General features: G+C 38.6%; 1 protein-coding gene and 1 non-coding gene across 2 annotated transcripts in view; one reads left to right on the top strand and one right to left on the bottom strand.

Moving 5' to 3' along the window:
- Positions 1 to 17,103, top strand: part of LOC143854138 (V-type proton ATPase subunit a2-like) — an 89,710-nt gene that overhangs the window by 45,553 nt on the left and 27,054 nt on the right. The window contains exons 7-10 of the mRNA XM_077363944.1: positions 713 to 850; positions 15,726 to 15,833; positions 16,014 to 16,121; positions 16,535 to 16,683. Coding sequence (XP_077220059.1) covers positions 713 to 850; positions 15,726 to 15,833; positions 16,014 to 16,121; positions 16,535 to 16,683 — 503 coding nt within the window. The remainder of the gene's footprint in view (positions 1 to 712; positions 851 to 15,725; positions 15,834 to 16,013; positions 16,122 to 16,534; positions 16,684 to 17,103) is intronic.
- Positions 14,747 to 14,890, bottom strand: LOC143855264 (small nucleolar RNA snoR77). The gene has a single exon (XR_013237765.1). It is a non-coding gene; the product is annotated as a small nucleolar RNA snoR77 (small nucleolar RNA).

The following is a 17,103-nucleotide window of genomic DNA, read 5'->3' as shown; positions in this document are numbered from 1 at the left end:
ACCGAAATTTGAATCCATGGTACTAATTAATTGAAAGGAGTCTACATGGAAGTGTAAATTATGTTACACATAGTAAGTTGAGAAAATTCTGTTTTGTGGCAGAGTTTCAGTTGCCGCAGTGTTTGAAAAATTAATTCTTGAAGTCCCCCTTTTAAAGTGAATTGTGGCAGACTTTAACGCTTTTTGATGTCAAATCACGTTAAAAGGGGTGCATAATCCTACGGAGTGTGTGTGTGTGTGTGGGGCGGGGGGGGGGGGGGGATCATCTCCCTTATATAATCTTCAACGATATTCATTTCGTGTATCCACCTAGCAATATACCCCAACTAGTTTGGGACAAAGGCTTAGTTGAGTTGAGTTGAGGATCCACCTAGAAATATTCAATTATTTCGATCACGGTTTGAAATGTTTTATAGTCCAAATGAAATTAAAATGCACAAGAACTACCATCTTCACAGAATCTACTCCATCACTTATGTTTATATCAAGTTTCTAGCTCCTTAAATTTTGTCACAATAGTTGGTATTGATGAATGATTTTTTCTTTTTTTAAATTTTTTTTCTATTATTCATGAAGCCGTGGTTATTCAATTAACCAAGTTACTCTTGTGCATCCCTATGTGTAAAGAATTCACCAATTTATTTCTTTATTTGTCACTCCTAGGTTTGGATTTTGCAACTCATTCTTGTAAATTTATAATATCCATTTACAGGTTGAGAAAAATGTATTCGTGGTATTCTACTCCGGAGAAAGAGCAAAGACCAAAATTCTTAAGATATGTGAAGCTTTTGGAGCAAACCTGTACCCATATTCTGATGAGCTTGGCAAACAAATGCAGATGATTGGGGAGGTGTGCACTTGTTTCCTTGAGCAGTCCTCTTTCTAGAAGTTTCTACGACACTGCACTTTGTAGTTTTGGATATGCTAATTCTGTTGATAATTGACCTTCTCGTTACTGCTGTTTCAATCTTGTCTTCTCATTATTTCTGGGTTTAATCTTTCAGTATCGGCTCAAAATGTTCTGGAATATGATCTTCAAGTTATCATGTTTTAAATTTTCACTAACCTTTTGTTGAAACATGTGGTCATAATTAATTGTAACCTATGATTTAGCCGACACTTTGAATTTATCGCTGATATATGCGTCATGTTGTGTCCGACATGACACCCTTATCGACACGTGTTGTCACTCCTTTCGACAGGTAAATGTACGGCTAGAAGTGTCGGACTTAATGTAGGCGTGGTGACACATTTTTTAACAGTGTCAAGTGTGACATTCTGTTTTATTATTGAATATTATGTGTACCTCTTTTATCATTAGCTCTTCTTACATTATAAACTCTTCTTTTAGCTCTTCTTTAACTAATATTTGTTGTTATATCTAGGGGTGCTTATTCGGTTTAAACCGAACCGAAAAAACCGAATTGGTTGAACCGAAATTATTTCGGTTCCTAAAAATTCCAACCGAAACCGAAACCGAATAGTTGAAAACCGAAATTAACCGAAACCGAAATTTTATTTCGGTTATTCGGTTTTTTCGGTTTAAACCGAATAGTGATAACCCTGCTGAAAATTTCGGTTTCGGTTAATTTCGGTTTAAACCGAATAGTGATAATCCTGCTATCATATCCGGTTTCAGTTCGGTTTTCCTACTGTATGGAAACCGAATAGTGAAAACCTTTCCAATTAAAATTGTTTTACATCATCCAACAGATTAAAACGCCATTAGAGGTGATTATATGATACAAAGTAGCCACCATTGATGGAAAAATAACTCTGTTAAGCACTTTAAATCCAAGTATCCAACAATGATAGTTTTAATCCAACTAAAATAGCTATTTCCCTTGTAAGAAATGAAATAGCTTAATGACCTTAATCCTTACAAATTTGCAATTTCCTAATGCAAGGGGTATGCTTAACAGATTAAATCCAACAAATGAAGTGTGAAATGCAATTTCGTAATCATTTGAAAATGATATAAATGCCCCTTTCCAGTTTCCCCTGTATTTTTGTTAAAAATTTGATGGGGGAAAATCACAAATACAAAACACAATGCTGTGGTGATTTCTATGGATGCAAAAGAAAGAAGGGGAAAGGTATTACTATCCTTTCGGGTAGAGAAAGAGAATAGTACAAATCCAAAACCAAAAATGAAAAAAAGAAGAGAGAGAGAGAAAGAGAAAAGAAGGATAATGCTAGAGAGAGAGAGATGCGTACCTCTGTGAGCTTCGAGAGAGACGAGTAGAGCTGTAGAGACGTTGAAGAAGAGGGTTTGATGGTGTTCTCAGATTCCGGCACTTCTCTCCGCTCAAATCTGGGCGTTCCTGTGGAAAAGAGAGAGGGAATGAGAAGAGAAGGAAAGGAAAATAAAATAAAATAAAATAAAAGAAAAGCTTTGGGTATTTCTTCTTACATGAAGAAAAATCAAAGCTTCTTCCTTTCAATATTTCTTCTTAAATGGAAAAGGATGAGGAGATGAGGAGATGAGGGCATGAGGCGGCGGGAGAGTCGTAGAGAGAAGAGGAGAGGAGAAACAACAAAAAACCCTAGCTTTTGCCTAAAAGTCTTTTGCTGTTTTGCAATTTACACTATGAATGTGGGTTTTGAAAAAAAGAAAATAAAATTATGAATCCTATTTTTTACTAGGGACAACCTACTTGTCTAGTTGTCTTTGTCTTCTTGCCTTGAATCTCATATTCATATAAATATATAATGACCAATGGGGGTTGTCCAAAGTGAGAAAAAGGGGGCGTGGATAAGTAAAGCCCTTTCGGTCTCTAGAACTGAAACCGGAAACCGAAATTTAAAAGCTTCAAATTGAAATTTCGGTTTTCGGTGAAACCGAATTTTGTTCCTTCCGAAACCGAAACCGAAACCGAAAACTGAAATTCTTATTGGTATAAACTGAAACCGAACTGACACACCCTGAAATCGAACCGAATTGACCGAATTAATTCGGTTCGGTCGGTTTATTCGGTTTAAACCGATTAATGCGCACCCCTAGTTATATCCCCTCTCGTAAACCTAAAACCCTAAATAAACTCTTATTCCAATAACCAGAATTGAAGAGCTTGCCCTGCCTATTAGTAAATATTTTGTATAGACTTTTTTGAGTTGTTCTGTAGCACAAGCTTGCTCTGCCATTCAAGATGTACATTGTTTGCCATTTTCTGTATTTCTTTTTCCTACTTATTTTGCAGGGCTTTTGATGTTTAGTAGACATTGTTTTTGTGTCATAACTGGACGTTGGTGTGATGTTTGATGATTCATAGTCAGTCATGTTACTTATTCTTAGAATTGTTACTATTTTAACTTAATGTTTATTTCCAAGAAAACAAGTGGATCTGCAAAACCTGGCAGCAAGAAGTAAATTGGTTGAAATTTCTATACTTTCTCTTTCTGTCACATGATCCAATCTTAAGTTGTTTCTTTTCTTGATGATTTACCAAGAAGTTTCTATTTTTTTTTAATATGTATATGTAATAAACAAAATGGAACTACAAAAAATTATTATAAAATAAAAGTAGGGAGCAACAATGCTGCCCCCCAAAGGCTAAAGCAAAGAAACAACCTCGAAATTTTTTTTCGATAGCTACATCTTGGGCAAACTGTGCCAAATCAATTACTCAGGGCAGGAGGCACCAATGTTTTGAAAATCAGAATCCTATTTCTCTTATTATTTCTGAATGATAAATGTATGCAAATGGAAAGACACTCCAACTGTAATTTTGTTGCTATTCTTTCGAAGGAATTACATGCACATTTATCATAAATTCACAGTAGCCCTTACTTTTGGTCATCGTAAGCATAATTTAAAAGCCTAGAAACTCGGCTAGATTAACTGAGTTTATGTAATATGGGTCGAATCATATCGGATCGTAAATCGTATCGTAAATCATAAGATTTATTCAGAAATAAATAAATAAATAAATATTTGTATATATAATAAATTATAAACAAATTAAATAATAAAAAATAGCCAATTATTCATTTTTCATCCAAATTCGTTAATTCAAATAGAAACTGCCATTAGCCATTCAATATCATAATACGAATTGTTTGCTAACAAACCTGACACATACTATTCATCTATTTCTCATCCAAGGTTTGAAATTTCAGTTTCGGTATCGGTTTCAGCCTTAACCGAAATTGAAATTTCTGTCGACATTTGGTAAAAAAATATTTTGGAAAAATCCAAAATTTTGGCCTAAATTTCAGTAATTTTGGCTGAAATTTCGGCTAAAATTTGAAATTACGGAAAAAATGTAAAATTACATTTGGCCGAATTTTCAGCTGAAATCTAGAACCGACACCGATTCAAGTTACTTTCGGTTTCGGTATCGGCTGAAATAAGAAATTTTAGCTGAAATTTTGGTATTTCGGCTGAAATTTCAAACCATGTTCTTATCCAAACCCATGCATATTGTATAATAATCTTTAAAAAAAGACACAAGATATCAATTCTCAAAGTCTCAAACATTTAAATGACAAATATCAATCATAAAAGACTAGAGTGGTCGGTGTTGTCCTCATTATAGTCTTCTCCCACATTGATGTAGCAATTGCCTCAAGCACATTTACTGTGCTTGATTGGTTCGATCCGTTCGAATTCGTACTCCTTCTTTGCCTTCTTCATTCTAATGAGAGGGATTTCCAAGGCTTCTTGTTATCTAGAAAGGAAATGAGATCTTTTGAAAGAAAGTCTTATTCTATTTATACAAAACTTAATTTGGGTAAATCACATGAATCGTATGATTTATGATTAAATCGTAACATTCAATCGAAAATCGTAAGATTCATGTTAGAAGCCACCAAAGAGGGAGAAAGAAAGAGGAAGAAGAGAGACTGAGTTAGGGATCCTCCCCCTCACTTATGTATATATAGGAAAGAGAACATACAAAAAACTACTATTCCCTTATGGCTACAATACACACCTACACACACTTCTAACGCCCCCCCTCAAGCTGGAATGTATATATTATACATTCCCTACTTGTTACAGATGTTATTTAATTTTGCATTACTAAGGGATTTAGTAAGAACATCCGCTAGTTGGTCCACAGACCGAGTGAAGGAAATATGAATCTCGCCTCTATGAATTCGCTGGCGAATGAAATGACAATCAACCTCTATGTGCTTAGCTCTCTCTTGGAAGACAGGATTGTCGCAATAAAGCTGAGCTGGAGAAGATGGGGAGAAACCAATCTCAGATAGGAGTGAACGTAACCAAAGGAGTTCTCCACTAGTATGGGACATAGTTCAGTACTCTGCGTCGGCACTGGACTTGGAAACAATGTCCTGTTTCTTACTCTTCCATGACAATAAATTGCCGCAACAAAAGTATAATATCTGGTGGTGGATCTCCTATCTGCAGGAGATCCTGCCCAGTCTGCATCACAAAATCCTTCCAACCTGATATGCCCATGCTTCTTGAATATAGGAGGCCTTTCCCTGGTGCCCCTTTCAAGTAGCGAATAATCTGAATCACTGCTGCTAGGTGGGAAGTACGGGGTAAGCTCATATGTTGGCTAAAACACCAACATCATATGATATATCTGGACGAGTGACTGAAAGATATATGAGCTTATTCACTAGCCTCCTGTATCTGCCAGGATCATCTAACAAATCCCCTTCTTTTGGAAGAAGTTTCACATTTGGGTCCATAGGAACTGAGGCAGGTTTCACTCCATGGTAACCTGTCTCCTCAAAAAGATCCAACACATATTTCCACCGAGAGAGAGAGAGAGAGAGAGAGAGAGAGAGAGAGAGAGAGAGAGAGAGAGAGAGAGAGAGAGAGAGTGATACCTCTAGTAGAATGGGCAACCTCAATGCCAAGAAAGTATTTAAGACGTCCCAGATCTTTGGTTGAGAACTCTTTCTGCATGAATGTCTTCAGTTTGTGTATCCCCACTGAATCACTGCCTGTAATGATAATGTCATCAACATACACTATCAATAGAACACAACCAACACCCGACTGATAACTGAAGACAGAGTGATCAACAGTACATTGCTTCATGCCAAAGCGCATGATAGCATCGCTAAACTGGCCAAACTAAGCTCTAGGGGACTGCTTCAGGCCATATATAGATCGCCGCAACCGACACACTGAGGAGGACATCTCCTCTTGAGCAACATACCTAGGAGATTGCTCCATATACACCTCCTCAATAAGCTCTCCATGTAAGAAGGCATTCTTCACATCTAACTGATGTAGGGGCCAGCCATTGTTAACCGCAAGTGGGAGAACCCTGACAGATGGTATTTTGGCAACCGAGGAAAATGTCTCCTGGTAATCAACTCCAAAGGTTTGAGTATAACCTTTGGCAACTAGGCGAGCCTTAAAGCGCTCAACTGTCCCGTCAAGTAAGTGTTTGACGGCATAAACCTAGCGGCACCCGACTGGCCGAACTCCAGGTGGAAGGGGAACCAAATCCCATGTATGATTGGCCTGAAGGGCCTCCATCTCAAGGTCCATAGCCTCATGTCAAACAGGATGATCAAGAGCTGCTGGCAAGGACTGTGGCACAGAAACAGAAGACTAAAGAGGATACAAAACTCCGAAACATAGGGGTCAGAGAGTCATAGGAAACAACTAAGGAAATATGATGAGCAGTACTATCCATTTCAAAAAAATGATGAGCAGTACTATGAGAACGAGTACGCGAGGCAATGGGAGAATCTGCAGGTACCTGAGAAGAGGTAGTCATGATCTTCGGCTGAGATGTCGATTTCGCAGGAGGAGGGTGATGGGTTGTAGACTTAGACTTGCGTTGATATGTCTTCGTAGGAGCTGGAGGAGGAGCCTCTGGAGTCTGTAATGAGGGCTCATAAACAACGCTAGATGGAGGAACCGGCAAAGGAGGAGCCGAGGAAGGAGAAGGTATGCAAGACTCAGGGACCGGCAAAGAAGGAGATGAGGAAGGAGAAGGTATGGGGTCTGGAAGAGCTAGACGAGGAAGCAGGATGTCCGAATCAAGAACTATGAGATGATCCTCATGAGGAGTGATAAAGTAAGACTCGGACTAAAAAAAGGTGAAATTGGCAGAGACAAATGACTTATGTAAGCAAGGACTGTAATACCGATAAGCTTTCTGGGTTCGAGAATACCCAAGAAAGATACATCGCTTAGCGCAAGGGTCCAATTTATCTAATCCAAGGCCAAGGTTGTGGACAAAGCACACACAACCAAAGACCCGAGGAGTGAGAGGAAAAGGGTCATGCTGGGGATGTAACAAGGCGAATGGGGATGAACCACCAAGGACAGAGGAAGGAAGCTTATTGGCAAGGAAGCAAGCTGTAAGGAGGGCATCACCCTAATAGGTCTTGGAGACCCGCATTTGAATGAGAAGAGTGCGGGTCCCATCCAGTAAAGATCTCAACCTACGTTCTGCCACACCATTTTGTTGGGAGGTGTGAGCACATGAAGATTGGTGGATGATGCCACAAGTAGAGAGGAATTCTTGGAAGCCATTAGATTGTGAAAAGTACTCTCGAGCGTTATCAGTGCGCAAACATTTGATTGAACAACCAAACTAATTTGTAACATCGGCATGAAATGTGCGAAAGGCAGAGAAAACCGTCGAGCGGTCTTTAAGCAGATAAAGCCAAGTCATGCGAGAAAAGTCATCAATGAAGACAATGAAATATCCGTATCCAAAAAGAGAGGTAGTCCGCGCGGGACCCCACACATCAGAGTGTACTAACTCGAAAGGGTGCGAGACTCTACTAACAAGTCTAGGAGGAAGCAACACACGATGATGTTTGCCAAGCTCAGAGGCCTTGCACTGAAATGGCTGAATGGGGGTAGGAACAATGGTGGTGTGCTGTAGACGCTCGTGGCAAGGATGACCAAGGCGACAGTGCGACTGATAGCCATCGATGGAGCTGTGCAAAACAGTATTGGAAGGGCCACAGTTGAGACGATAAAGCCCATCCATCTCACGTCCCGAACCAATCGTTTTCCCAATCGAGAGATCCTGAAACAAACAATAAGATGGATAAAATGAGTTAGAGCAATGAAGATGTTTGGTAAGCTGACTAACTGAAAGTAGGCTAAAAGGAGACTTGGGAACACATAAGACAGAGGATAAGGTAAGACCAGGGCATGGAGAAATACTGCCAATACCAGATATAGGAGTAGTACTCCCATCAGCAAGAGTAATAGACTACGAGGATAGGGGCCAAAAGGAACTAAGAGATGAAGAAGTACCTGTCATATGGCTCGATGCCCCGGAATCAATAATCCAGGAGTTGGAGCTAGAAAGAAAAAGGGCAGGGAAAATACCTGGCTGGGCAAAGACGGCACTCTGTGGGCGACGGGATAATTGAAGGTGCTGGAACTCATCATAGTCAGCGCGAGAGAGAAAGAAGCCCTCAGAAGGGGCGGCTGTACTGTGCTGTGAAGAGGAAGCCAATATAGCTGAAGGAGCAGAAGCCAAATGGTGTACAGAGTGAATGATGCGAGGCTCAGGAGGCGGATGGAGCTTGGGATGAAGAGCATAACAAGTGTCAAGATAAGGTCCCTCTCGTCAACAATGAGAGCAATGTGGACGGGGACGACCACCAATAAGATCCCGGCCACAAACATGTACACTACTGCGGTGACCACGGCCAAAGGTACCGCCACCACGGGTAGCACGATCACTATTGCTATAGGCAGCAATAGTAGAGCCATCAAAGGAATCAGAATGAGTAGAGGTGCTAACGAGGCACCGCTCAGCGTTCGAATAGTCCTCCATGAGAGAGGGCACATAATGAGGTGGGAATGAACTATCCACCAATGAAGAAAAGCTAGGTAAAGAGGAAGCTGAAGATAATGTAGAGGGACGAACCGAAGAGGTTAGGCTAAGAGAGGGATCCGCAATAAATGGAGGATCCATGAAGAGAAAGAAGAAGGAGCTCAAGCACTACAACTGTAGTGCCCGAAAGGAAGAGGGGCCACTAGATGAGCCAAGAGAGAATATTGCGGCTCCGATGACAACCACTACAGTACCCCGCTACAGTTCCACCACCCTCCACCTCCTCCTCCTCCACCACCACCACCACCACCACCTCCACGCCAACCTCCACCATTTGAAGCCTTACATATTCTAAAACCCTAGTCCTCTTCTCCATTTCTTCCTTTTTACTTTCTTTTTGTCCCTTTCCTCCATGGCTTAAACATTTTAGTCCCCATAACTCTTTCCGCGGCTTCGATTCCTTGCTATAGGGTGCGGGTACTTGGATATGTGATTTAAAAAGGATACGGGTACATTGGGGGTACGCTGAATTTTTTATATTTTATTATATATTTATAAAAATAAAAAAATAAATATTTTGTTAAATATTCAAAAAATTTAATTGGAGAACAATCAAATAACAATAACATCACCAAAATCTAATATTACTTCACCAAAATCTAATATTACTTCTAAATTGTTAGGTTTTTATTTATGGGATATATATTATAGATATTTTGATATATTCAACCCCCCTTTTGTTAATTGGGACAACCCCTCTATTGTAAATCTGTAATTTTCGATTTAATTTGAACCGGGTGCCCACCCGATATGTACATAAACCCGGTTGTGTATCCGGTACGCACCCAAAGAGTACCCAAGAGCACCCGACATGGGTACGTGGGCCTCCGGAGAGTACCTGTGCTTCTTAGACTGTAGCAGATGGGAGGAGGAAGGGGGCTTGCAAGGTGGTTCCTAGGGCCTCAAACCCTAGGGCTCTGATACCATGTTAGAAGCCACCAAAGAGGGAGAAAGAAAGAGGAAGAAGAGAGAGTGAGTGAGGGATTCTCGGTAGTGGTGGAGGAGGAGGTGGAGGGTGGTGGTGGTGGTGGTGGTGGTGGAACTGTAGCGGGTTACTGTAGCAGATGGGAGGATGAAGGGGGCTTGCAAGGTGGTCCCTAGGGTCTCAAACCCTAGGGCTCTGATACCATGTTAGAAGCCACCAAAGAGGGAGAAAGAAAGAGGAAGAAGAGAAAGAGTGAGTATCCTCTCCCTCACTTATGTATTTATAGGAAAGAGAACATACAAAAGACTACCATGCCCTTATGGCTAGATTACACTCCCACACACACTTCTAACAATTCATACAAATTAAGATTCAATCATGGGATTCAAATCGTTATGCATAAGATTTGATTTGAATTGTAAAATCGAATCGTAAATCGTAACATTTTCAAAACAATGGGAGGCACCATGGTTCGCGAGACGGTCGGCGGTATAATTACCTTCTCTATGAATATGGGAAAAAATACACTCTGTTTTCCCAATATATCAAAAATCTATCTGAAGACTAATTTGAATCTCCAAGGGGAGCAACTTCTTGATGGAGCCACTGAATAGTATTGAGAGAATCGCCTTCAATTTACAACTTTAACACTCAAATAAAGCAGATTCCTCACTTCTGCTTGGAATGTGTTCTGAAAATCAAAATCGAATCGTAAATCGTAACCGGTTCGAATCGTAAATCGTAAGATTTTTTAAGCTATATATATATATATAAATGAGAAAAAAATTAAAAAATATAAAAAAGTGAAAAATAAGAATAAAATGAGTAATTGTCTATTTTCCATTTGAAACTATTAAATTAAATATAAATTCCATGATTAGTAATCCGAAGCACAAACCATATTCCTCACACAATAAATTACTAAACAAAGCACAAACTATATTCATCATATAATAAATCATTATATAATTTATCACAACAGTAAACAAAGCAAATACTCAAATCTATAATAATCATCACACAAAGAAATGTCAGCATAAACAAAGCATCTTGAAATGATTTTCATTTTGAAATCACATTCATTTCTCAAAATTCAAAACAGATAGAATCGTAAAATGAAGGGAAGTGATAAATATGCCCCTTTTGATTACTTGGGACACCCACCAGCAGTGTACGTGGCAATCAGCCCCATTGAATGCTTCTGACGTGAAGTACATCAGCCCCTATGCAGTCATTGATAGCTTGCTATTGGGTGTCCCAAGTAATCCAAAGGGGCAGATTTATCACTTCCCAAAAAGAATCGTAAAATTCGCACGATTCAAAGTCGAATCGTAAGATTTTTACGAAAAAAGATTCTTCGTCCGATTTGAATCGTTCAACCCACGAATCGATTTGAATCGTAAGATTCAAATTGTAAACTCACCTCAGCTCAACTCTGCCTTTGTCCCAAACTAGTTGGGGTTGGCTAAATGAATCCTTTAGAAAAATTTCATGAAGAATGTGAAAGGAATCTATCAGGCTCTAATCCTGGCTCTGGTTGGGTTCTTCTACGTGGATCATTTTCTTCCATTCTATTCTATCCAAGGTCATGTTCTCTGTTATAAGATTCAAATCGTAAATTGTAAGATTTTAACAACAGTGAATGTGTCAATGTAACCGGATGGTCCTGAAAAAATAAAATAAAAATAAAAGAATAAGCTGTGAATTGAGTCGGAGAAAGCACCCCCAATCCTGGATGTACACACAAGACCAACTCTAGAATTAATAATCTTCTGCTTTCGTCCAAATTAAGTTTAATCCACCCAATCTCTAGGGAACCCAAAAATCTGGCTGGCGTGAAGGGAGGGAAAGCTCTGCACCAATCTGAATCCAATCAAATCATAATATCTTTAAATATCCAATCAATTCAATCCTTCCACATAATATTAAGGCTAGACAGGAGAAGAATCTCCCATTAACAATAAATTTTGTATTGCCAGTTTTTTCCTGCCTGCATTTCCAAAACAATAGAACAAAGGTACAATTTAGGCTCCTTCCGGGTTAAGTTAAATAGTCCATAGAAAACCAAATTTAAGCTTCCGTAGTACAATTTATAAAAAGACAAGCAATGTCAACATGAAAGACACATAAAACACAATCCTAATCCAAGAAAATATTTCTCTTGATCAATTTGTCACAGTGAGAATTTTGTTTTGAAGCAATCTCCAAAGAGAAGCTGTAGCTCTAGGTGTTGGGAAATCGTTGACCAGATGCACTCAACTCAACTCAACTCAACAAAAAGCCTTTGCCCCAAACTAGTTGGGGTCGTCTAAATGAATCCTTCAGAAAAATTTCATGAAGAAGGTGAAAGGAATCAATTGGAATTTGAATAGAACAACTTTACTGAAAAGGTGCCATCATTTTTCGGGTTCCAAATCAATTCATCATCAAACTCATGGTAGTAGAAGTGATGACTATTAATCCTGCCTGAAAGGTCCAAAAAACTCACATTAACGACTCTATGTGAAGTTCCTTCAAATATGGAATGATGACTCCACTTCTGCGAGATCCATCTACATAATTCGCAAACAAGGTTAGAGCATCCCTACTATATGGGTACAGGAAAGAAGTAAGTAGAGGTCCACCACACCATCTATCCAGCCAAAAATGGTTATTTTCCGTATTACCAACAATTGAGGTGATAAGATTGGCAAATGGTTTGAAAACCAACTTTCAGCTCTTTCATAAGTGGGACTTGACCTCAACCCACTACCCAAGCTTAAGGCTCAGTCTGGACTTTTGGTATTTGTCATAGACAACCTTGAACCATAACTCCTTATTGCCAGTAAGGATTATCCGCCACCATTTGGCTGTTAATACAAGATTTTGGGCACTGATGTTCTTAATACACAAACCATCCTCACTTTTAGGGTGACACATCATCTCCCAATTTAGAAAATGAACCCGCCTTATAGTTGAGTCATCGTTCCACGGGAAATTATAAGCAATTTTGTTCAATCATACTTGCCACTTGGAGGGGATCTTGTAAGAGATAATAAGTATGGATATTAGATGAAGTTTCTTTTAGCATAATAATCCTCCCTGGTAAAGAAAGTTATTTGCACTTCCAAAACTGGAGACAGGATTCAACTATTTCCCACCATTGGATGCCAGTCATGCACACAAGGAGGTTGATACCACAAACTTAGAGCTGGATTCCAAGGTACTTAATGTGGAAAGATGACTCCCCGAAACCCAAATCAGACGAATTAGCGTACACTTAATCCATATCCAGGTTGATACGACGCTTCTAATTAGCCCTGTTTATTCTTTGACCAATGGTCTCTTTAATAAGGATTGCTCACCATAAAGTTTCAGATCTAAGAGCCTGGCTTGTGAGGCATCGCTCCTTTGATCCGAAAGGTTTAAAGTTTAAAGTTTTGGTTTCGATCATTAGCAAAATGGAAACATTACAGTTTTGATCCGAAATTTTGGTTGAAATCTTGTAAACATGGCAACATTTTGGTACAAAATCACTATAAAAAACCAGGTATGATTCTTAAGTGTATGAAATCACGATGCTCTAACCTTGTTTGGCTGGATCGGTGTTGGGGGTAGTAGAGTATTTTCCCATCAAAATCTCTAAGGAATGTTCCAGTGAGGGTAAATACAAGGGGGTAACTCATTTCATGGTAAACCATTGCATAGTAATCTATTTACTCTGCATTGGCCTCCCCTTGAATTGATTTCAGTTGTTCCCTGTAGGCTGTAGCATAGTAATCCTCCCAGGTAAAGAAAGTTATTTGAACTTCCAAGATTCGAGACTGGATTCAACTATTTCCATCGGTGGATGCCAATCATGCGCACAAGGAGGACCATCTTAGAGCTGGAGCCCAAGGTACTTAATGGGGCAAGATGACACCCCAAAACCCAAAACAGACGAAATAACACACTTAATCCATATCCAGGTTGATATCATACTCTAAATCAGCCCTGCTTATTCTTTAACCAATGGTATCTTAAATCCCAATAGGCAACCCAAGAGAGGGGGGGGTGGGTGGGTTGAATTGGGTTTATAAACTTTTGCCCTTGTTAATAGAAAATTAAAAACAAATGACCAAATAAAACATTATGCACAACGGAAGATAAAAACTCAAATGCAATAAAAGATAGAGAAGTGATAAGAGAGAGTGCATTGAGATTTATAGTGCTTCGTTCGTCCAGCAAGAGGCCTACTCCACTCCACCAAGTTTGTCTCCTTGATGGCTTCACTAACCCAATCCCCTTAACGGTGAGGATTACACTTAATACAACCGAGGATAGCTCTGTGTCCTCACACTTGCCAAATGGTGGTAGCTCTGCGCCTCCAACTCTCTCTTTGGAGATGGCTCTCTGTCTCCAATACACTCGCCAATACAATGTTGAATACAAGCAAAGAAGAAATCAAAATGCCTTTACAAGGCTACAAGAGATGTAGTAGTTATACAAATGATTCCTATGTCCAATCCTTTAGAATTTGGTTCAAGATTAGCTCCGAAGGGGTTTTCTAACTCAAATGATGTTCAACTTAAGTTTTGGAGTCTTACAATTGAGTTTAGAGGGTTAGGGAACCCTTATATAGGCTTGGAGTCAAAAGCTTGCCGTTTGAGGGGCAAAATGGTAAAAACTGCGAAGTTCCACAAACTAGCCGCTTGAAGCCCAACAGCTATATTTTCACACAGCTCCGGTCGACCGGCCCTACTCGGTTAACCGGCCCATACAAATTTGGACCTTCTCATTTTTTCCAGCAACCATGTCTAGGTCGACCGACTCTGCCCTGGTCGACTGGCCCTGGTAATTTTCCAACATTTTTTATTTTTCCAATATGATCTTTTGGGCTTTCGTCCATGGGTCTTTTACTTATACTTTAACAAACTTTGGGACCTTATTTAACTTCCCTTTTTGAGCCTATAGAGAACCTATATCTAGGGAATTGGACTTTACAATCTAATTGAACTTGAACCACTTTTTTTTTTAAGTTAGAAAGAGAGCCCAATAAAGAGATGTGCTTAAGCTTACTAGACCAGCTTCGAGGAAGGGATGATAAACATACCCTCTCAGCAAATCTGAAGAGCAAAAAACAGATTTTTTTACTAGCAAATTAACACCTCCTATGCCATCTTTTTCATTTGCATAGGGGCTGCCTGAATATTTTCTCGAAATGAACTTGAAACACTTTGATATTCAACTTTGCTCCTTCACTTCAAGTCCACGCAGTCTTGGATCTTTTTTGGCTTTCTTTTAGGTTTGATTGATACTCCATTTGGCTCCAATGCCTTGATCCAAGCTCCCTTGATTTGCTTAATTGCACATACAAATCTACTACTTATGAGCAAACACATTAGTATAAAAATCACTTGTGTTTGGAATCATCAAAACAAGATTGGAAATCCCAAGGGTAAAACCAAGGTTACTGGAAACTCCTCCGGAAAGTGGGAAGCGCGCTTCCCCGAATCGTGTTTTAGAAGAGGGAATTTCGGCTCTTCCTCAAAACCGGGAAGCACTTTTCCAATTCATGGGAACAAGATTGTTTGTTTTTCATGTTTCGGTTGTTTTATTGGGTAGTAATTACTTCTGGTGTTCTATATTTTTGAACAAGATTATTTGTTTTTCATGTTTCGGTTGTCCTGCTCAGTAGTGATTACTTCTGGTATTCTATATTTTTGAACAAACTTATTTTGCATTCCTCCTGCATCTGGTTCCAAGATGTTGTAGTTGCTTTCAATTTTTTCTCATAAAATTTATTAATTTTCTACTGCTACCTTTCCTAGATTCATATGCATCCTGGAGTCTATTCTCTTACATTTTTCCTTGTTCAAATCTATTAAACACGTGACTGATAATTTACAGTTCTCCTCTTCCAATATACATTTGAACATGAAAATGAGATCATAATCTTTAGGTCATTCTGTGGAATGATATATGCTTATAATTCAAATCTTTATGATATAACTTGAAGTTTGGACTGTTTCTATTTTCAGGTTTCTGGAAGACTTGCAGAGTTAAAGACTACTATAGATGTTGGACTATTGCACAGAGACAGTTTACTAAATACTATAGGATACCAATTTGAGCAGTGGAACCTTTTGGTTAGTCAATACATTTTAAAGTCAATTATTTTTATTTAATTGGTATATTTTAGAATTTCTTGGGAATTAGGCATATTTCTTATCTCTTGGAAGCTGTTGCATTCACTGATCCTAAACATGCGGTTTATTTTGTTGAAATAAGTTTCTTTAGCTCAACTTTATGTATTCCAAATATTGTAGGTGAAAAAAGAGAAATCTGTTTACCATACTTTAAACATGTTAAGCATGGATGTAACAAGAAAATGTCTAGTTGCGGAGGGGTGGAGCCCTGTGTTTGCATCAAATCAGGTATGTCCTTTTGACCTGCATTACTTCATTTTTTCCCTGAATTTAGGCTTAATCATGGTTTTAAATTTCGGCATCAAATCAGGTATGTCCTTTTGACCTGCATTACTTCATTTTTTCCCTGAATTTAGGCATAATCATGGTTTTAAATGTCGGCCGAAATTCGGATTTCGGTTGGGACCGTAACTGAAATTTCGGATTTCAAATTTCCGAAATTTCGAAAAGTTGATTTTTTTTAATATATAGTATTATTACGAAATTTCGTCCGAAATTACCTAAATTTCAGTATAAATAATACTTTTTTTTTTACCCGATTTCGGCCAAAATTTCGGGATTTCGGCCGAAATTTAAATCTATGGGCATAATTATCAGAGTTTATGTGGTGCTTATTAACCAAGTATATGATTGACTTGCAGATCCAGGATGTACTTCAGCGAGCAGCCTTTGATAGCAATTCACAAGTTGGAGCCATATTTCAGGTTCTGCATACAAGGGAATTGCCGCCTACATATTTTCGGACAAATAAATTTACATCTTCTTTTCAAGAAATTGTTGATGCATATGGGTGAGTTTTGCTTCGTGATCTCATGGCTCTTAATTCTACTATAGAATCTAAATCTAAACACTTGGGTATGCTAAATCTAAGTAACTTTTCTATGGGAGTATGACAGAAATTTCTTGATCAATAAGAATTATGTGTCTAGTGAATGATGATGCACATTCTTGAAAGATAATGTACTTCCAAGTATGAAATCAAATAAATAATATTTTTTTCTTACAACCACTTTGTTCTCAGAGCTTTATCTATTTTGGTTAGGACGTGCAAACATGATTTGGAATTTACCAATTCAAACATTCTATCATAAAATAATTAATTTTGTTTTATCATATCACCGTTTGCAAAACAAAAAAGAAAAGAAAACCACAACAACTTTAAGAAAGAAAATATTTGGTAGTTAGGATTTCCACAACTAGGTGAGAATAG

Source organism: Tasmannia lanceolata, unplaced genomic scaffold (assembly GCF_043159265.1).
Source record: "Tasmannia lanceolata isolate RefF3 unplaced genomic scaffold, GAP_Taslan_0.1 ptg000020l, whole genome shotgun sequence".
Classification (NCBI taxonomy): domain Eukaryota; kingdom Viridiplantae; phylum Streptophyta; class Magnoliopsida; order Canellales; family Winteraceae; genus Tasmannia; species Tasmannia lanceolata.
This window is presented reverse-complemented; position numbering and strand designations above follow the sequence as displayed.